Consider the following 21,837-nt stretch of genomic DNA (forward strand, 5'->3'; position numbering starts at 1 on the left):
TCACTCGTTCCTTAGTTGCAACTATGTAGAACATACACATACAGAGTAGGAGACTCTCAAGCCTGCTGTTCCATACACTATGATCATAGGTGATCTGTGGTTTGAACTGCACATTCCCATCTACCCTCATTGACTTTTGATTTCCTTACTAAACAAGTATTTATCTGCCACTGCCTTAAAGCTGGTTAATGTTGCCACATTTACCACCTTCTGATGCAGAATGTTTCAAAACCGGTGAACTCTGAGTGGGAAAAAAAATTCTCATCCTGGGTAAGTGCTAATTTTAAATCAAGGCCTAATGTCATCCACAAGAAAAAGCGTTCTTGCCACATCCACCTTGTCAAGACCATTCAGCAGCTCAGACACTTCAATCATGTAACTTTGAAAACTCTAGTGGAAGCAAGCCCAATCTGTCCACCAATCTTCATAAGAATATTCATTCCAAGTATTAAGCTAGTAAATCTCCTATTCTAATGCACTTACATCCTTCCTTAAATAAGGAGAACAAAAGTACACATAGTTTTCAAGTTGTAGTCTCACCAATGCCATTTATAAATGAAGTATAACATCGAGTCATAGAGATGTACAGCACGGAAACAGACCCTCCAGTCGACCAGGTATCCCAACCCAATCTAGTTCTATCTACCACAGCTGGACCATATCCCTCCAAACCCGTCCTATTCATATACCCATCCAGATGCCTTTTAGATGTTGCAATTGTACCAGCCTCCGCCACTTCCTCTGGCAGCCCATTTGCTGCCCCATAGGTGTCTTTTATATCTTTCCCCTCTCACCCTAAACCTATGCCCTCCAGTTCTAGACTCCCTGACTCCAGGGAAAAGACCTTGTCTATTTATCCTATCCATGCCCCTCATGATTTTATAAACCTCTATAAGATCACTCCTCAGCCTCTGATGCTCCAGGGAACATAGTCCTAGCCAATAACTCAAATTCTCCAACCCTGGCAACATCCTTGTAAATCTTTTCTGAACCCTTTCAAGTTTCACAACATCTTCCTGATAGGAAGGAGACCAGAATTGCACACAATATTCTAACAGTGGCCTAACCAATGTCCTGTACAGCCACAACATGACCTCCCAACTCCTGTACTCAATACCCTGACCAATAAAAGAAAGCATACCAAACGCCTTTTTCACTATCCTATCTACCTGCGACTCCACTTTCAAGGAGCTATGAACCTGCACTCCAAGGTCTCTTTGTTCGGCAACATTCCCTAGGACTTTATCATTAAGCGTATATGTCCTGCTCTGATTTGCTTTCCCAAAATACAGCATCTCGCATTTATCTAAATTAAACTCCATCTGCCACTTCTCAGCCCATTGGCCCATCTCACCAAGATCCTATTGTAATCTGAGGTAATCTTCTCTTCTTCGTTGTTCACTGCACCTCCAATTTTGGTGTCATTTGCAAACTTACTAACCGTACCTCTCTTCAGCTCACATCCAAATTGTTAATATAAATGATGAAAAGTAGTGGACCCAGCACCAATCCTTGTAGCTCTTCACTGGTCACAGACCTGTAGTCTGAAAAACAACCGTCCATCACTACCCTCTGTCTTCTACCTTTGAGCCAGTTCTGTATCCAAATAGCAAGTTCTTCCTGTATTCCATGAGATCTAACCTTACTAACTAGTCTCCCATGGGGAACCTTGTTGAACGCCTTACTGAAGTCCATGTCGATCACATCTACCGCTCTGCCCTCATCAATCCTCTTTGTTACTTCAAAAAACTCAATTAAGTTTGTGAGACATGATTTCCCACGCACAAAACCTTGTTGACTATCCTTAATCAGTCCTTGCCTTTCCAAATACATGTGCATCCTATCCCTCAGGATTCCCTCCAACAACTTTCTCACTACCAACGTCAGGCTCACTGGTCTATATTTCCATCTTTTATGTTCAGTTCCTTTCTAAATAAAGGATTGCGTCCAATAAGCTGTCTTGATTATATGAGATACATACTAACCTTGGTAACTTATGCTCTCAAACACCTAAATCTATCTGGACCTTAGAATTCTGCAGTTATTCTTCATTTAAGTGATACCTTTTGTCATTTTTCCTGCCAAACTGAGCAACTTCACATGTTCCCATATATATTTTCTAATCAACCTGTTCAGAGAAGTGTTTCACACCTCTGGAGCAAATGGAATTTGAACCTGGACTTCCTTGCTTAGAGGTGGAGGCAATACTATCATGCCACAAGCATTCTTGTACTCACATTATGTTCCATTTGTCAGATTTTTGCCCATTCAGTCACCTGACTACATCAGTCTTCCATCTGTGTGTCACCTGTACAACATTGTTTCCTAGCTATCTTGGTGTATTCTGTGAATTTTGATGGCATACCTTTCTTCCTCTCATCTCATTCATTGATATAAGTAGAGGACCCAATGCATTTCCTGTGGGACTCCGCTCATCATGTCCTGTCCATCAGAAAATAATTCATTATTGCATACTCTTTGCTAGTCAATGCTTCTTCTCTTCATGTCATTTCCATGTACTGAGAGTTTTTGATTTCCACAGTAATGTCTTGTGGAAATCCATGTACACAGCGCATTTTACTGCAATAAATTGGTTAAACATGATTTCCTTTTGACAAAACCGTGCTGTCTCTTGTTCATTAGCTTGAGTTTATGAAAGCGTGCAATTATAATTTCTTTAATGATTTGATTCCAACAGCTTCCCTGGTGATAGCCAGCAAGCTAGCTGGACCAAATCTTCATATTTTCTGCTCTCTTCCATTCTTGAATAAAAGTGTTACAGTAGCTACTTTCCAGTCTGACGAAACATTTCCTGAATCTGGGGAATTTTTGAAAATTACCACCATCTGTTAACATCTACTTGTTTGTTTCCATCAGTTTGTTTAATCTTATTTCTCTGGTAATTGTAATTTTACCAAATTCTTCCCTCCTTTTCACATCCTCATTTACTGTCATTACCTGCAATGTTTTTGGTATCCTCTATCGTGAAGCCAGAAATGAAATATTTGTTCACTTCATCCACCATTTCCTTATTTTTTATTGATAGCTCCCCATTCTGATGCTCTAGAGGACCAATACTCATTTCATTTTTAAATATTTGTCCTTTGTACAACTATCTGTTTTAAAAATCCTCACCAGCTTCCTATTGTAGTCTAACTTTGTCCTCCTGATTAACATTTTAGTCATTCTCTGCTGTTCTTTATATTCTGACCAATCAACTGACCTTCCATTCACTGTTGAGAAGTTATCTACATTTTCCTTGAGTTGATGAATTCCTATCTTTTTTGATGTCTTCCCTTCAGTTTTTCTTTATAGTAAGAATATTTACTCTAATTTACTCTATTTACTCTAATTATTCTGAAATATCCCCATAAACATCTATCACTTCTATTGATCTATCTCCTAACCTAGTATGCCAGTTTACTTCAGCTAGGTCAGCTTTCATGCTTACATAGTTGCACTTTAGAGGGTTAAAATATTAGTCTTAGTCCTGATCATCTCTCCTTCAAACTGTTTGTGAAATTCAATCATATTGTAATCACTGGTACCTCGGGAAGTGTTTAATCTAAAGTCACTATTTAATTTTGTTGTTACACAATACCAAGTAGAATACAAGTTGCTCTGTGGTCAACTCTAGAATGAGTTGCTCTAAGAAGCTATCTCAGAAACATGCAATGAGTACGTCATTCCAGGTTACTGGTGTATCTTTTTTTTTGGTTAATGTATCAAGTAAAGTCTCCCATGATTATTACCATCCTCTTATCACAAACAGCCAATAGTTGTCCCGCATTGTATTCACTGTTGGGGAGCCTGCAGACCACTCACACTGGTGGTTTCTTCCCTTTATATTCTTCATTTTCACGCAAGGCAATTCTACATCCTGATCTCCCAAAACAAGGCCATATCTGATTATTGCAAAAATGCATCTTTGAATAACAGTGCTACACCTCCACATTAAAATAGCTTCTATACTACTTGACTTTGATATACCCCTCAATATTCTGGGCTATTGATATTCTGCAACCACATTGCCATCATCGCGATCAGATTACATATCTTTTACTTCACTGTGTTCTGTCAGTTTGTTTAGTTTATTATGAATGCCATGCATTCAATTACAGAGCCTTCAGTTTTGTGACACCTAGTCTAGGCTATTGGTGTATTTGTAAAGTTTTTTTTTAGTTTCTTTTCTACCATTCTCGGACCATTGTGTCCCACATAACTGTTTTCCTCTCGTACCTTGTTTGTACACTTTGGTGTACCAAATCTTCGCGTAATTGCACCTTTGCCCCTATTATTTAGTTTCTAACTCTCTATTTCCCTATTTATACAGTTTGCTAGAGTACTGGCCCCAGTATGTGCAATTTGCCCACCACTGGTGCCAGCGGCCCACAAGCCAGAACTCACTTCTCTTATACTAGTTTTTCAGCTATGATTTAATCTGCCTAATTTTATATGCCCTATGCCAATTTGTATGCAGCCTGGGTAATAATTTGTCGATTATAACCTTTTAAGGTTCTGCTTTTTAATTTTGTGCCTCTCAGTCCCGGTATAGAGCTTCTTTCTTCGCTTTGCATATGTTGCTGATACCTATATGATGACAACCGATGGATTCTTCTCCTCCTACCACAGGTTTTCTCCCATCCTGAGCAGATGTCCAACCCTGCCTGGCACCAAGCAGGCAACACTCCTTACTGAACAGAACACAGTTATTTCCTACTATCCTAAATGAGTATTAATTAATTAATCATTTATGTTGTTCATTTCTGTATGTTGATTTATATATATTTTTATTAACTTTATCATAGCATACAAAATGGTAAAACTTAAGGATAGCAAAGACCTTCACGACTTAACAGAGACCCCCCAAACAGCTGACTCCTTTCTTTGTAGTAAAGCAAGAATTTGATTTAATTAGCTGCAATGAATCCAGGACCATCTCTGATTGTCTGTATCATGTCTTTCTCTAACTCATTCCTCTGATTGGATGACTTTGATTCCTCTCCTTCCCTGGAATCGATTCTTTTCCTAAGGCAAAACATATTTCCCCAGATGCTATTTTAACACGCAACCTTATCTGGTTTTTGTCTACTTTGGACCAAATTCATGTTGCTGTTATTAATTTCATACCATTGGGATTTTGGATATTGCAGATTTGATAGAAAGGATAGAATTGTATGTAATGTTCTTGTTACTGGACTTCTGACATTTATACATGCCAGTATTGACTTGTTAATTTATTGCAGTCCTTGGGCACCGTCGTAGAAGCACTGAACCAAAGAAATTGCCAACCAGTGATGAAGAGCAAATTTACCCTGAGGATACTTGTGGAACGGCACATGATGTCAGGATCACAGATTTGCAGCAGTACTTCAAAGATGTGAGTGTCATTTTTGTTGGATTTAAAATAAAGTGTTTTCATTTTGTAAGTTAAATTTGAACACAATATGATGGTTGCATTCAATTGGAATTACTGTTTGTAAAGTCCATAAGTTGATCTACATTGAGTCCAATGTGAAGAATGGGTCTATTCCCACCCTTATCCAAGCTATCAATAGTGAGTGGAAAATAGTGGGGTGATTTAGCCTTCTCTGTGCAAGACAATGTGATATGTCAAATGGTATTGACTTAGGCCTGATGATGAGGTGTTATTACATTCTGTCCTCTGTGATCCCAATGTGACGTGTGGTAGAGGGTTGATAAGTATGGACTGAAATGTTCCTTTAGGTTAACATAACATTCATTCAGATGTGGGTGTCGAGATGCAAATTCCTTCTTTTGATGTGCTATTTCCAGTTATAGTGAGTTAACTAAGTATTATCTAATTTTGTGGACTCAACACCAAATCATTTGCTAAAATTTAGAACTAACTGGCAGTTTCACTGATACGTAAGTGGAATGACGATTGCACTGAATGAAATTGAAAAATCGATGGCCTTTAGGGTTGGGAAGTAGATGCTTTGTTAAGGCACAGAAGGTGGACACTTTTATAAACTGATAAATCTCCCTCCCTTAATTTTATAATCCAAATTTAAAGAAACATTAGCATGTACTCTGATCTTTATCCACTAATGAACTCTACAATACAAGATCAGATTACATTTGTATTGTGGCTTTAATATTGTAAAATATCTCATTGTGCTTCACAAATACATTATAATACAAAGGATGACAGCAGCACATAAAGTTATGTTATGTCAAACGATCAAAAGTGTTTGTTTTGTCAAAGGGTTAGGTTCTAAGGAGTATATTAAATGAGATAGTGATGTAAAAGGCTAGAGATGTTTAAGAAGGAATTCCTGAGCTTTTGGCCTAGACAGCTGAAAGTACAACCTCAAAGGGATTTAAAAACAAGAATTAAAAATCAAAATGTTTCTTGAATGGGAGCCAATATAGGTCAGTGAGAACAGAGTGAATGGTGAATTGGACTTTGAGAGAGTCAGGACACAGACTACAGAGTTTCAAAAGACCTCATATTTCTGTAAGTTAGAATGTGGGAGACCAGCTAACAGTTGCGAGGAATTATCAAATCCAGTATTGGTAAAGACATGACTGAGAATATCAGCAGCATATCAACTAAGGTGCATTTGAAGGTGGGCAATATTAAGAGATAGAAAAAGATGGTCTTAAAAATTGCATGCATATATGATCAAAAGATCATTCTTGGGATTCAGTGTATAAGAACATGAGACCATAAGAAATAGAAGCAGAATTAGGTCATATGGACTCTTGAGTCTGCTCTGCCAGTCGATCCGGGTGGATAGTTTCTCAAGCCCATTCTTCTGCCATCTTCCCAACACCCTTGATCCCCTTACCAATTAAAAACCCATCTGTCTCTGTCTTAAATACACTCAATGACTTGGTCTCCCCCGTCCTTTGTGACAATGAGTTCCACAGATTCGCTCCCCTTTGGTTGAAGAAATTCCTCCTTATCTCAGTTCAAAAGGGTCGGGCCTTCACTCTGAGGCTGTCTCCTCTGGTCCTAGACTCCGACTAGTGGAAACATCTTCTTCACTTCCACTTTATCCAGGCTTCTCAGTATTTTGTAGGTTTCAATCAGGTTCCCCGCTCATCTTTCTAAATTCCATCAAGTACAAACCCAGAGTTCTCAGCTGCTCCTCATATGACAAACCCTTCATCCCTGGGGCCATTCTTATAAACCTCTTCTTGACTCGCTGCAATGCCAGCGCATCCTTCCTTCGATGCGGGGTCCAAAGCTGCTCTCAATATTCGAAATGCAGGCTGACCAGATTCTTGCATAGCCTCAGCAGTACATCTCTACTCTTGTTTTGTATCCCTCTTGAAATGAAGGTAACATTGCAGTTTGCGTTCCGAACTGCCAACTGAACCTGCATGTTAAGAGAATCCTGAACGAGGATTGCCAAGTCCCTTTATTATTCAAATTACTAAAGGCTTTCCCCAGTTGGAAAGTAACCTACACCTTTATTCTTCCTACCAAAGTGCACAACCTCACACTTTCCTAAACTGAATTCCATCTGCCACTTCTTTGCCCATTGACCGAGCCTGTCCAAGTCCTTGTGCTGTCTTCCCACATCCTGAACATTACTTGCCCCTTCACCTATCCTTGTGTCATCTGCAAACATAGAAACAGCACCCTCAGTTCCTTCATCCAGATCGTTAATGTCTAACATGAATAGTTGTGATACAAACAGAGATCCCTGCAGAACTTCAATAGTCACTGGCTAAAATCCTGAAAATGCCTCCTTTATCCCTACTCTCCTACTTTCTGCCTGTCAGCCAATCCTCTACCCATGCCAGTACATTACCCCTAAAAGATAGGCTCTGACCTTAAGTAGCAGCCTTCCATCAAAGTTGAAGCTAGACTGGTTTATTGTAGAGTGTTGGCAGGATGGAGTCGGTATTTGGGCAGGATTGAGTTTGAAATAGAGACTGAAGGAAATGGTTTTAGTCTTCTGTGTTTCATAGGGCAGTCATTCAGTACAATGATTTCTATTGTCAATCATTCAGCTATTCTGCAAACTATTTTCTCTGGTGTTTTTTTTAATTTGCAGGCTGGCTTTGGATTAAAATGGGTATTGATGAAAATTAAGTTCCAAGTAAATATAATTTTTGAAAAAATAGCCAAACAAACATGATAAACACATTGTCAACTTTTTAATTTAATACAAATGTTTAACCTACAGCAGTGAGTTTCTGATTGTATGATATAAATGACAATCCCATGATGATCTTCCCATAAGAAAGAGCATATAATTGTGTCTCGTGAAGTTAATTTGCCCTCAGTTGTTGCGGATTTTTAAAATGTTTTGATTTAAGAAGAACAAAATGATCTGTAGATGGCAGCATTGTAACAGCCGTAACTTTGATACTTTTCCTGTTTCCTTTGATTAGATCTTTTTACGTGCATGATATTTTAAATTTGCAAGATATTTTAAATTGCCAATTGAAGTGGTAAATTCCATAAATAAGCAGTTCCTTACAAAATTGTGCATGTAAGCTAGAAATAAAATTTTTACATTTTCTTTCCTGTAAATATCCCTTAATGATCTTTTGTAATGTCTATTGTCTTGATAACTTGATTCTTTTGCTTTTACATTTCATTTATTGTTTTATTTTGTCCAATGATGAAATAAAATTTCATGTCCTACATTTTTGTTCATAATTTATCTTTGTTTAGAGTTCTTGCCTGCAGTCAGTGTCCATAGGTTGGGAAGGTGGTGTGTATGTTCAAACGTGTGGACACACTTTACATATTGACTGTCATAAATCTTACATGGAATCATTGCGGGTGAGTTAACAATTGAAATGTTTTATTAAAATTTGTTCGATTATGTTTCTACAATGTAAAAATCTTGGACACTTTCAGTGTGTGAGGTGATTACGTGAAATAAATGTTTTCGGCTTGTTACAACACGGAGGTGAGCCCCTCTGTTAATTAAATCAAACACCCAGAAAAGGTCAGCTCGCCTCGTAATCTGTTGAAATATGACTGACCGAGAACTCTCAAATTCCACTATTTGAAGAAAATAACATCAATTTACTTTTTAACTCTAAAAGTGAATATTTAACAACTATTCACAACTCTAAGCCCTCCCTTTCTCTTAACTGCTTATTACCTGCTTCCAATTCTATAACAATATACTGTTCCTATAAGGCACTTATTAAAATTACATCAACTTAATTGCAAAACCACACAGCCGCTCTCGTCTTCTGTGATTTCACTCTTCCGGCTGCTGAATTCCCTGGGACATCTTTTTTTACTGTAAGTATGTTTCGTACAAAAGGGTACCTTTGATAGAGAGGTTTTCTTGGATCTGTCTTGATGGCAGTTACTCTCTCTCTAAATTTCAAAATGTCCACATTTTTATATCCCCAACATCGGATCGGATCATTGGCTTGATGTTGGCAAAACCACAAATTCACACTCGGTTGGGTTTTAGTATCCGGGGACATAATTTAAACTGATAGCTGAAATTCAAATTGTTATCAAAGCAGCAACCAAAGCCCAGGTATCTGTTTCACAGCCAAATGTTATATATTTTCAATTTTCCAGTACACTCTGGGACTGGTATCTAGTCACATATGGTGCTTGTAATCGCTCACTTCAGAGCAGCATTCACTCTGTTTTAAAGGTACAGTACACAGGGATATCCAAGATGGCGGCAATCTGATAGGTCTGCTGTGTTGGGGTCCGCCCCACTAGTCATTCATAAGAAAACTCAATAAAACAAAGCAACACAAAATACTGAGAACCTTTTAAGATCTGATTCTAATGTTCTGGGGACAAGATGAAGATGAACAAAGGAAAAGTAGTGAGAGGACCACTGCAAGCAGGCACTCACCTACATTGTCAGATGCGGCCACGGCCCCGACTTGCCGCTTTTTAACCTATTGGAGCAGCAGAATCTAGTCTGAGAGAAACAAACTCTGAGAGAAAATTGAATCGGCACTGGAACGGATCTCTGCCATGCTACAAAAGAATGAGTAAGAGATTAGAAAGCTGGATCGCGTGTTGAGGCAGTTGAACAAAGGACGGTGGCATCGGAGACTGCACGGAGAATTCGGAGGGGTGAATTCGAACAATGGAGTACTGGGTTCAGGCCCTGCTGGACCAGGTTGACAACCTCAGGAATCAAATTCAAGGAAAAAATTGCAGATAATCGGGCTCCCGGAATGTGAAGAAGCTGAGAGCCTGGTCAGCTTCCTGGAGCAGTGGCTCCTGCAGTTTCTGGGGTTGGGAGTCAAGTTGGGCTGGGTGTGTGTGGAGCAGGACCACCGGATTGCAATGCGCGCGTCCGTGTCGGATCAGCGCTCCCGCCCAGTCCTAGTGCCACTCCAGTGTTATAAAAAGAAGCAACTGATAATAGAAGCCTCCAGAAGGCTGGGAATAGACTCACAGGCTCTGCTGTACAAACATCAAAAATTTGTTTTTTCAAGATGTCTCTGGGGCTATAAATCAAGAAGAGCAAATCTTTTGATGAAATTGAGAGATTTGAATATCCAATACTCTGTGAGGTGCCCAGCAGTACTGCGCATCAACCATGGAAGGACTGTTTACAATTTTGACTCAGCAGAGAAAGCAAGGAATTATTTTTTGGACTCTTTGAAATAAATGGTCTGGATCAGGTGGAAAAAATGCTATGGGCAATGGCATATCATTTCCTTTCATGGTTGTTGGTCCTACAGGCCTGGCATTGCTTTGATGTAATGTTCTGTTTTTTTTAATCTCTCTCTCTTTTAGTAATTTTTGTTATTTCTTTGTTTCCTGTGGGTGAGGGGTGGTTATTTTATGATTTTATGAAGAATGGTGTTGATGTATCGAGACAACATGGTGGGCATCTACTTTTAACTCTCATATATAAATAATAGGTTTTCTTTGTTTCTGTACTGCTTGGGTTTGGGGTGTGGCCATAGCTGGAAGGAACCAGGATGGTTAAGGTTTGGGATGAGTGCCCTGTGTGGATGAGGGGAGAAATCTCCAGCAATTTGTTGTTTATGTGTTTGTTTGTTTAATTTAAGAGTAGTGGTTAGTTTTTTTTAGTTTTGGTAACACCTGTATTGGTAGTTTTTAGATTTTATAAATTTTGATATTTCTTCACTCGGCACACCATGAGTAAGCTTCTTCCACTCGGGGGGCCACAGGCCGCTCTGGCCGGTCATGATTAGTGGTTCGTTTAGATGGTGCACCTGGAACATAAAAGGGAGCCATTCCCCGATCAAAAGAAAGAAGGTGCTCTCAAACCTCAGAAAGGAAAGGGTTGACATCACCCTGTTACAGGAAACACACTTGAAAGACAAGGAACATTTGAAGTTACAGCAGGGAGGATTTAATAGGTTATTCTTCTCCTTTTTCAATTCTAAAAGCAGAGGAGTGGCAATACAAGTATGGAGGAATCTCCCATTCCAGATAATAGAACAAATTAAGGATGAACAAGGGTGGTTCTTCATCCTCAAGAATGATAATACTTGGTGGGCTGAAATGCCTGTCCCCATGCTGAACTGTTCTTTGCTCTTAGTTTAGAAACTATTCTGTACCCAAGAATAATCTTATCCAGGATGTTCAGTTTTATGTTCTATTTGGCTCAAGTCTGAAATCTTCTTGGCAATACAATCTCTGATATCAGTTTCCAAACATGATTAGGTATGTAACTCCTTATTTTTCCGCTGCAGTAATGGCAGTTCTCCCGTTGTTGTTCTGCATTTTGGAGTCTTCCAATGACTTGTGCTGCTTTCTTGTTTTTTGAAGAAACTTCTGTGTTAAGAAAGAGTCATGCACTGCTTTAAATTGTGTAACACTTGAACGCTGTAAGTGGTTCGGTTAGCAATTTCCTCGACTTGTCTGTTACCAAAATATGCAGGTTTTCTTTTACGGCTCCCTTAGTTTCATTTTTGTAGCCCTACCTCATGGTAGCCACACGATGATGGCAATGCCTGATTGGAGCTGCAGCTTAAATTACTGACCTTTCAGCTTGAATAATTATATATTTAAATGTTTTATAAACAATGACATAATTTACAAAATACTTTGCAAGAACTGTAACAAACAGGCAAAAAACTAGCCACCAAGATAGATGGACGTCATTTAGCCACAAAAAGGCATGACACACTATCACTAGTTGCTTTGCATACAGATGAGGAAGGACACTACTTCAACTGGGTCAACAAATCCGTCATAGGACAAGCCAAATGCAGGCAGACACATGAGAATTCCAAGAAGCATGGCATTCCAACTGGAGCTCTATCAATAAGCACATCAACTTGGACCCCATTTACCACCCTCTGAGAAAAAGAACAGGAAATGATATCACCAACCCAAAGAAAATCAAAACAGATAAATAGAAAGTGGGTCATAACACCAGTGCTTCATCGGAGGCTCACGGATGTTATCTAGTATGGTGACGAAACATCTGAAAATGAACCTATCAGCTCAGCGAGCAAATTTACATCCAGAACCTCAACCTGACCTACAAATCTTCTCCAAACTTGCTAGTTCCAAGTCTTTAGAAAGCAAATACAGTTCAGTTTGTCAGGGTTTATGGGTATTCAAATGACTTGAGTTGTGGAAATTTTATCATGTTGTCAAATACTCCAACCAAGACATGAAGAGAGATAGTTTTAGCTTTTTTGCAGCTTTAGAGGTTTTCCTGTTCTGTATAATACTAGGTTTGTTAAGCAGAAACTTATATCAGAAAGGGTTGCTTGGCAGCCATCAGCATAGAAGCCTTGTCGTCTCTTCCAGTGCCAAAGTCTTCCCAATTATAGGCAGTAAACACCAGCTCTTTTCTTCCTAAAAGCTTTGTTCGGCAATTTTCCAAAAGTCACTTTCTGTTATCAGGTGGATTAGAGTTTACATTTAACTTCTGGCCTAATTTCCAGAGAAAAACTGCAAGTTCTTTTCTACCTTGGGGGAAAAAGCATCTTTATTGCAGAAACTGTATAATATCTTTTAATTTTTCACAGTCTTTAAGTAATGCTATCCCTGTCAAGACTCTTAGAAGCACACTAGCTCCAGGTCTATTTCTCTCAATTTCTTTCTTTACTCTGAACAAGTTCCCCGTGATATCATCTCGTTGGGTGATGGTTACTGAACTCAATCAAGCATTAACCTTTTCAGATGCTTTGAGGTTCACGTACACTGCACACAATATTTATTAAAGGTGACTGAAATAATTTTGAAGGTAGCACAAAGTTTAAAAAGTTATTGTGAGGGGATCCAAGATGGTGGCGATCTAACATTGGATGATCGGACTGCCAGAGCGAGCGGAAGGTGAGTAGCCAGCCAGTTTTCTCGAAGAATGGCTGCTGCGATTTCTGGGCTGGGAGGTCGAGGCGAGCCGGGTGCACATTGAGAGAACTCACCAGGTGGCGGTGTGCAGGACCAGTTCGGACCAGTGCCCTCATCCGGTCCGAGTGCGATTCCAGTTCTATAGGGATAAACAAAAGGTAATGGAAGCCTCCAGATTGCTGGGAAAGGATCCACAGGCCCTGGTTTATAAAGGATCAAAGCTTATGTTCTTACAGGACTTTTCTGCGGCCATAATCTGCGGCCATAAGGTTCGTTAGTGAAGTGAAGAAGAGACTGAGGGATGTGGATATTCCATATACCATCAGGCATCCGGCAGTGCTTCATTTTAATCACGAAGGGACCGTGCGTGAATTTGACTCCTCAGAAAAAGCAAATAACTTATTTGGACACTTTGAAATAGACCAGATAGTCGAAAGATCATGAGCAATAATGGTTCTCTTTTCCCTTTTTTTTCTCTACCTCTTGTACTTCTTTATCTTTATTATTTTATTACAGAAATTGTTGTTGGTTTTTTTAACAGTGATAATTGTAGTCATTGTAGGGTTAGGAATGGGTGAAGTGCTACTTTTAATTTCTTTGTCCATAATACCGATTTTTGTTTATCCTTCACCTGAGTTTGGGGCACAACTCAAGCTAGAAAGAGTTATGGAAGTGTGTGTGGATAGTGTAAGTGCCCCCTGTGTGCAGAGGGGGAAGAGTCTCCCATGAAATGTCCTTTGTGTGTTGTAATTGGTTTAGTTTGTTGGTTTTTAGTAGCGGTAGTTTTTGAAAGTTTTGTGAATGCGGTTTTAGTGTATGCATTTTTTAGATGCTATGAGTCTTCATTTATTTATACTCAGCGGGCTGTGAGTAGAATTCTTCATCTCAGAAGTTCAAGAGTTGTTATGGTTGGACATGGGTAAGCTTCTTCTCAAATGGTGCACCTGGAATATTAAAGGGAGTTCACTCCCCAGTCAAGAGGAAAAAAAGTACTTTCGAGTGTCGGGGAGGAGAAGGTGGATATTGCTCTGTTGCAAAAAACCCATCTTGATGTTAAAGAGCACCTAAAGCTACAGCAGGATGGGTTTAATCGGGTGTTTGTTTTTCGTCCTTGAATACTAAGAGCTGGGGAATGGCTGTACTTGTTCAGAAGAGTTTCCCATTTAAGTTGTTAGATCAAGTTAAAGTTGACTATGGGCTGTTTGTAATTCTTAAAGTTTTGGTACGTGATGACAAGTATGGCATCCTAAATGCCTACTATCCCCCAGCATACCCCCTCAGATTCTTGACTGATGCACTTTCGAAGTTGATTGCCCTTGGAATGTGATACACTATCATATGGGGAGACTTTAATCGCCTCATGGACCCCATAGTGGATAGAATGCCCATAGGTCCTCTAAAGACCTCTCCGTAATCCAAGCGATTGTCATAGAATTGGGGCTGGTGGATGTTTGGAGATGTCACCACCCTACAGATAGAGACTTCACCTTTTTCTGTAATCTACACAAGTGTCATACCAGGATTGATCTTTTTCTAGCACCCTCGGTTTTTCTGGGTTCAGTGATGTCCTGTAAAATTGGAAACCTAGCCATTTCTGATCATGCGGCAGTGTGTTTGGAGGTTGAAATTAAGGACAATGGAACAGGTTCCTGGCATTGGCAAATAGATCCTTATATTCTTAAGGATAGTAAGTTTGTTGAGTACTTCTCGAGTGCATTTAAAGCATTCTTGGCCATCAGTTCAGGTGCAGCTAGTAACCCATTTATACTCTGGGAGACTGCGAAGGCCTACATTAGGGGGATAGTAATCTCTTATTCAGCTCACCAGAAGCGACAGAACGGAGAGTAGTAACGTCTGCTCAAGGTATGGTTGAAGGCAGCCAATACAACGTATTTTGATAGGCCAAATTAGTGATTAACTTGCAGTGAGTCACAGCTCTCCGGGTTGCTTTGCAGTCCATGCTTATTCAAACAGTGAAGACAGAACTCTCTTTCACAAAATAAAGGCTTTTTTGAGCATGGCGATACGCCAGGCAAATACCTGGCCAGGAAAAAGAGCGCCCTCCAATCCATTGCATCAATCAGAGAAAGCACTGGGATTCTTACATGTGACTGTAAAAGGATCAATGCAGCACTTAGTATTTCGGAATTTTTACTCTGAACTATATCAGTCGGAATGCTGTGAGGATAAGTTGGCTAAGATAGATTTTTTTTTAAAGAACGTGGATCTTCTAGATTTGACCTCTGAACAGGCCGAACAGCCTCTTCTTAATGCCCCCTTGACAGTGCAAGAGATATAGGAGGCAATAAGACAGCTCCAAACTGGGAAGGTGGCCATCCCTGATGGTCTCCCAAATGAATTCTACAAAGAATTATAAATATCCTGTCAGGGTCGATTCTGGGCATGTACAATTATTCGTACAGTCATGACTGCCCCCTGCCATCCCTGAGAGAGGCTAACATCTCTCTTATTCTCAAGAAAAGTAAGACCCCAGAGGATTGTGCTTCGTATAGACCCATTTCACTGCTAAATTCAAACTTCAAAATTTTAGCCAAGACTCTTGCATTGCGATTGGAGAAGGTATTGCCCAATATAGTTAAGGAGGACCAGACGTGTTTTATAAAGGGCCATAGGTCCTTCAATAATATTAGAAGATGAATGAATATGGTCCAAGTGTGTCAGCAATGGTTGGTTCAAAGTTTGGTGATCTCTTTAGATGTAGAGAAATCATTCCAATAGGTGGACGGTTCCGTCTAGGTGAGGTTTTTGTCAGTTGGGTGAAGGTCCTGTATAGTGACCCTCTGGTGCGGTTCTCACCCATTGGTGTAAGATCCAGTAATTTCAATATCTGCCGGGGCAGTTGTCAAGGTTGTCCCCTTTCACCACTATGGTTGACATTGGTGAGCCTCTGCCAGCAGCTGAATATCAGTAAGGACCCGAACATAGCTACCCCTGAAGTGGGATCATGACCACATTATATTACTTTATACGCAGATGATGTTCTCCTCTTCTTATCAAAGCTGGCAATTTCTGTACCCCACTTAATACGATGCTTTAATTTATTTGGCTGTCTTTTTGGGATATAAGATCACTTTTGCAAAGTCGGAAGCTATGCCCGTGGGGGATTTTAAGGGAGTACCTGATATCGAAGGTGAATTACAATTGCCTTTTAAATGATCGCAGGAGGGTTTTCTTAGGTATTTTTGTTACTCTAACCTTGATCAATTATTTAAGGCTAACTTTGCTCATTTGCTTGACAAGATTAGATAAGATCTTCAAAGTTGGGAGACCTTCCAATTTCTTGGTTAGGTCAAATAGCCCTTATCAAAATGAATGTCCTTCCACATCTATTATATCCCATGCGAAAGTTCCCCCTGATGTTTCCCACGCAAATGTTGCAGAGACTTACTGGTTGGCTTATTTTTTTTTTATTTGGCATCATATGCGGCCCGTCATTAAGCCCACCAAATTTCAATTACCCCAAGTGTTTGGAGGGGCAGAGGGGAGTAGACTTTCCGGTTATTAAGAGATGCCAACTAAACTCCCTTCTGTCCTTCATGAGTGACTGGGCTTGTGAGGACCAGAGATCAATATGTTTGGATGTTGAGGCCTCCCAGGCAAAATGCCCCCTTACTAGTCTGTTGTTTATGGATAAATTGAGGACAGTTATGGAATACCATTGAAATCCAATCATTATTGATACAGTCCAAGTATGAACAGCAGTGCGACAGAGTGAGGGCAGTTTATCTAAAATCTCCATTCTTACCCATATAGTTGGTACACCAGGATTCCAGCCAGGGATGATGAACCCTGGATTCAAACTGTGGGCAACTAGGGGAGTCTCCTGTTTGGGAGACCTGGTTGACGGGGAGGTCATGATGTCTTTGGATCAAATGAGCCACGAGTATGGTTTGCATAGCAGAGATTGTTTTGTTACTTTCAGGTTAGGGACTTTATCCAAAAAAAGACTACACTTTTGACCTACCCCTATAGGTCTGACACAAAGGAGAGTGCTTCATGCCACAAGCACCCTCTTTGTTAATATTCTCTACCATCTACTGCGGGCGGTGCCTCAAACAACATTGAGCATCGATGAGAAGTCTGGGAGCAAGAGTTGGGAATGGAGATCCCCTCAGACATGGGAGGACATTTGGGAGAGCACGAGAACGGTCTTGATCTGTAACAGAACACGCACCATGCAGTTAGAGGTCCTTCATAAGGTTCATTTGGCCCAAGATCATCTTGCAACATTCAAAAAGGGTGAATCTCTAATGTACCCAAGAGCAAAATAAGCATAGGTACCCTCATTCATTGTTTATGGTCATGCCACAAGCTTCATTGGTACTGGAGCGCTGTGGCAGGAGTAATAGAGAGGGTCTTGGGGACCAAAGGGAAGGTTGGCCCGGTTTCTTTTCTCTTGGTCTTGCCGCATTTATCTTTCTTAGACCCACATGGGGAAAAAACTATCTAACATTCTCACTTACTATGCAAGGAAGCATATTTTGGTGTGCTGGGTGTCTGAGAACCCAGAGGGCCTTTGGGGTGGTGTAATTTAATTATGGAACACGACCCTTAGGATTTTCTCGCAAACATGGTGCACCAAAAAACTGAACTTCTTTATAAGACATGACAGCCCTTTTTGAATTTCCAGGGCACAGACTTGTCTGTCATTTTAATTAGGGCATTTGTTTAGCCATGATGATTAGGTTTAGTGAGCCTTGTGCCCTGGGAGGAAGAATCCTGAATAAATACAGGTGTAATTAATACTCCTGAAGGTTGGGAGCTTCGGTGTGGTTGTGCTGAGTGGCATTATTTATTTATAAATTTGTAGTGAGTGTAGTTTTGATTTGTTTTGTAGAGTAGGGTAGTAATTAGCTCATTGTAATTGTTATAATTTTAAATTGTTATATTTTTGTAATTATAATTTTATAATGAAGAGATTTTTGAATAAAAATATATTTAAAAAAGGATATTGCATCCAGTAATGAGAACAAGAAGTTACAAGGGGACATGGTTTGAGGTGGCAAAACAGTGGCTATTGAAATTCAATATAGTAAATGTAAGGATTGGACCCAAGAAAGGCAATTGGAGTATTTCTCATTGGTGTGAAACTAGGAACAGCAAAGGGGTAAATGGATTTTTTAAGTCTATATCTGTAATTCATCAAAACGATGAATGAACCAGATTATCAGCCCCAATCAATGAACTCATTCTATGAGGTCCACCTGGCTGACCTTGTTACAAGAGTCAAGATTAGAGTGGTGCTGGAAAAGCACAGCTGGTCAGGCAGCATCCAAGGAGCAGGAAAATCGACATTTCGGCATCAGGAATGACCTTGTTACAATCTTTAGTGTGGCATGGTGGCTCAGTGGTTAGAATCGCTCTCTTACAGCGTCAGTGACCTGGGTTTGCTTCCAGTTTCTGTGCAAACTTCACACAGTTGCCCTTCTCCCTGTGTCTATATGGGTTTCCTCCCGGTGCTCCGGTTTCCTCCCACAGTCCAAAGATGTGCAGGTTAGATGGATTGGCCATGCTAAATAGTGTCCAGGGATGTACAGGCTAGGTGGGTTAGCCTTGGGGAATGTGGGTCACGGGGATATGGTGGGAGGTGGGTTTGGATGGAATGCTGTTCTGAGGGGTGGTGTGGACTCAATGGACTGAATGGCCTATTTACAAACTGGAGATTCTATGATTCTAATCACTATGGGGAGATTTCAAGACAGGTGCTGCAGTAATTGTGGGTGATCTGTACATCTATTGGACAATACAAATTAATAATGATAGCTAATTGGTCAATGAATTCTTGGTATGTACTCCACTTTCTTTAAACCAGTTTACAATTTTGATCACCTTACTTAGAGATTATAGAAGGTCACCAGGCTAATTCTTTGGATGAAGGTATTGTGTTATGAAAATACGTTGAGCAGATTGAGCCTATAGTCATCAGACTTTGGAAGAATGAAAGATGATCTTACTGAATCAAGAGAGATTCTGAGGAAGCTTGACAGGGTAGATACTGAGACCATGATTCTTTTTGTGGAAGAATATAGAACAATTGAGTATGACAGTTAGGAGGTCATGTTACGGCTGTACAAGATATTGGTTAGGCCACTTTTGGAATATTGTGTGCAATTTTGGTCTCCTTCCTATTGGAATGATGTTATGAAACTTGAAAGTCTCAGAAAAGGATGTAGCCAGGGTTGGAGAATATGAGCTATGAGGAAAGGCTGAATAGGTTGGGGCTGTTTTCCCTGGAACATCGAAGGCTGAGAGGTGACCTAATCGAGGTTTATAAAATCATGAGCGGCATGGATAGGGTAAATAGACAAGGTCTTTTCCCTGGGGTGAGGGAGTCAAGAACTTGAGGGCATTAGTTTGGGGTGAGAGGGGAAAAATTTAAAAGGGACTTATGGGGCAACTTTTTCACATAGAAGCTGATGTATGCATGGAATGATCTGCCAAATGAAGTAGTGGAGGCTGGTTCAATTACAACATTTAAAAAGCATCTGAATGGGTATGTAAATAGGAAGGGTGTCAAGGGATATGCTGGCAAATGGGATTAGGTTAAGTTAGCATATTTGGTCGACATGGACAAGTTTGACCGAAGGGTCTGTTTTTATGTTGTACATCTCTGACTCTAAGTGGGTGCAGTTTAAAAATATAGGGTTCCTAGTTAATATGGAGATAAGATGGAATTTCTTCAGAAGGTCATTAGTGTTTGAAATTCTCTCCTACACCAAGTGCTGAAGGTTGCGTCAATTGATATATATGTTCAAAGCTTAATTAGTGAAAATTTCAATTGACTCGGAACTTGAGGGTTGTGGGGAAACAAGCAGGTAGATGGAATTAGATCTCATTAGCTCAAGCATGATCTTATTGACTGACAGAGCAATCTTGGTGGACAGGGGGAGATGAGGAATGGTCTAATGCTGTTCCTATTTCTTGTCATCTTTTAAATCAGAGAAAAGCTATAAGCTAGGAATTATGGTTTATTAATATGTTACTGGACCAATAACCCAATGCCTGGTAGTTTAAATCTCAATGTGGCAAGCTGTGAAATTGAACTTAATACTTTTGGGACTAGTTCCATATGTAACCAGGAAATATGAAATATAAACAAAAAATACTGCAAGCACTCGTCAGGTCTAGCAGCATCTGTGAAGAGATAAGCAGAGATGACCTTTGACATTGATGAATCTTGATCATAACCAGAAAGTTCCAAGGTGGCAGGTTTTAAATGAATAAAAAAGGGATAAGTGGGAAGTGGAACATAAGTGATTATCAGTGAAAGAGCAAAGGGAAAAGAGACTAAATAACAAGAAGGCTTATGGTGAAATCTACAGTTTTTTTAAATTTTATAATCATGTTACCTGTTGTTATAGATGCTCTCAGACATGGGAAGCATATTAAAAGTTAGTTTGTGATTGTCTCTTCATGGTCTCTGAGCACTTCGGGGTGATGAATCAAATCTACCTTGCCAGTGTTACCTTCATTCCAAGCCGAAATTCAGTGAGGCTGTCTCTAATCTTGGTAAGAAATGTCTCAGGCAAGGAACCACGTAGAAGCATATAGATTAGGACTGCAGAATTACCTCTTGCTGTACTATATCATTTTATGATGAGTAGAAAACTGAAAAATACTTTAATCTTGTCGGGCAACAGGTCGATAAGCTGTTGGAATGAACTGTCAGGGAAAGTGAATAAAGGAACATGAATGTGCTTTGGGGTATTTGACTCATCAGAAAGAACTGAATGCTGTCAGGAGAAGAAAATAGCTTGGACGAATGAAATCAAATAGGTTGTAGGACTGTTATGGAATCTAATCGTTATTAAAGGGAGAAAGTTGATGGAAGATTCTGTAGAAACAAGTTTACTGCTCCCTTTTCTCAGGAACATCATTTACTTCCATCTTCCGTCTGTTTGATTGCTTTGGATGTTGGTAAAATTTATGCTATTGTATTGTGAATTTGAAAAACAAAGAAATGTGAAGTATTGCTTCCTCTGATGCAATTTTACCAATTGAGAAGTATGTCTTTTTTAAAAATATATACTTTCTAAAGACCTTAATTGACACTGAGTTTAACTAAGAACTGAAATGATCTATTGCTTGTTAAAAGTTAGTGATGCTTTTCATTGAAATCAGGGTGATGTCACTTTCTTTCAGAATGACCAAGTGCTGCAGAGTTTCTCAGTGGACAAAGGAGAGTTTACATGTCCCCTCTGTCGACAATTTGCCAACAGTGTTCTTCCTTGTCATCCTGAAAAGAGTGAGGAAAAGATTATTTGGTCACCTTACAACAGCAAGAGCCTGCTAACCCTCATCAAGGAAGTGGAAGAGCAACAGGAACAGTTGGGAATGTTCCCAGTAAGCATTTGTGTAAGGTTGAAAAATCTTCTTTTGTAATTCAGTTTTGAATTTCTAATAAAATAATCCATTCAAAAGGCTGATGTTGGAAACCTACTCAAAATTCTGGAAACACTCAACAGGCCAGTTTGTGTTTGATGAGAGAACCGATCCAAGTTTCTGATGTTGATCCTTCAACATTCCATTAATGTTAACTTGGTTATTTT

General features: G+C 39.7%; 1 protein-coding gene across 4 annotated transcripts in view; it reads left to right on the forward strand.

Annotated features, from left to right (window-relative positions):
- Positions 1-21,837, forward strand: part of ubr3 (ubiquitin protein ligase E3 component n-recognin 3) — a 356,926-nt gene that overhangs the window by 220,350 nt on the left and 114,739 nt on the right. For 3 of the 4 annotated variants that reach the window (XR_011961687.1, XM_072579281.1, XM_072579282.1), the window contains exons 27-29: positions 5,247-5,380; positions 8,660-8,770; positions 21,431-21,643. Coding sequence is in view for 3 of the 4 variants with exons in the window: in XM_072579281.1 (XP_072435382.1) it covers positions 5,247-5,380; positions 8,660-8,770; positions 21,431-21,643 (458 nt within the window). In the remaining variant the exon portion in view is untranslated. The remainder of the gene's footprint in view (positions 1-5,246; positions 5,381-8,659; positions 8,771-21,430; positions 21,644-21,837) is intronic. The other variant, XM_072579283.1, reaches the window with a different exon arrangement.

This window comes from Chiloscyllium punctatum, chromosome 10, assembly GCF_047496795.1.
Source record: "Chiloscyllium punctatum isolate Juve2018m chromosome 10, sChiPun1.3, whole genome shotgun sequence".
Classification (NCBI taxonomy): domain Eukaryota; kingdom Metazoa; phylum Chordata; class Chondrichthyes; order Orectolobiformes; family Hemiscylliidae; genus Chiloscyllium; species Chiloscyllium punctatum.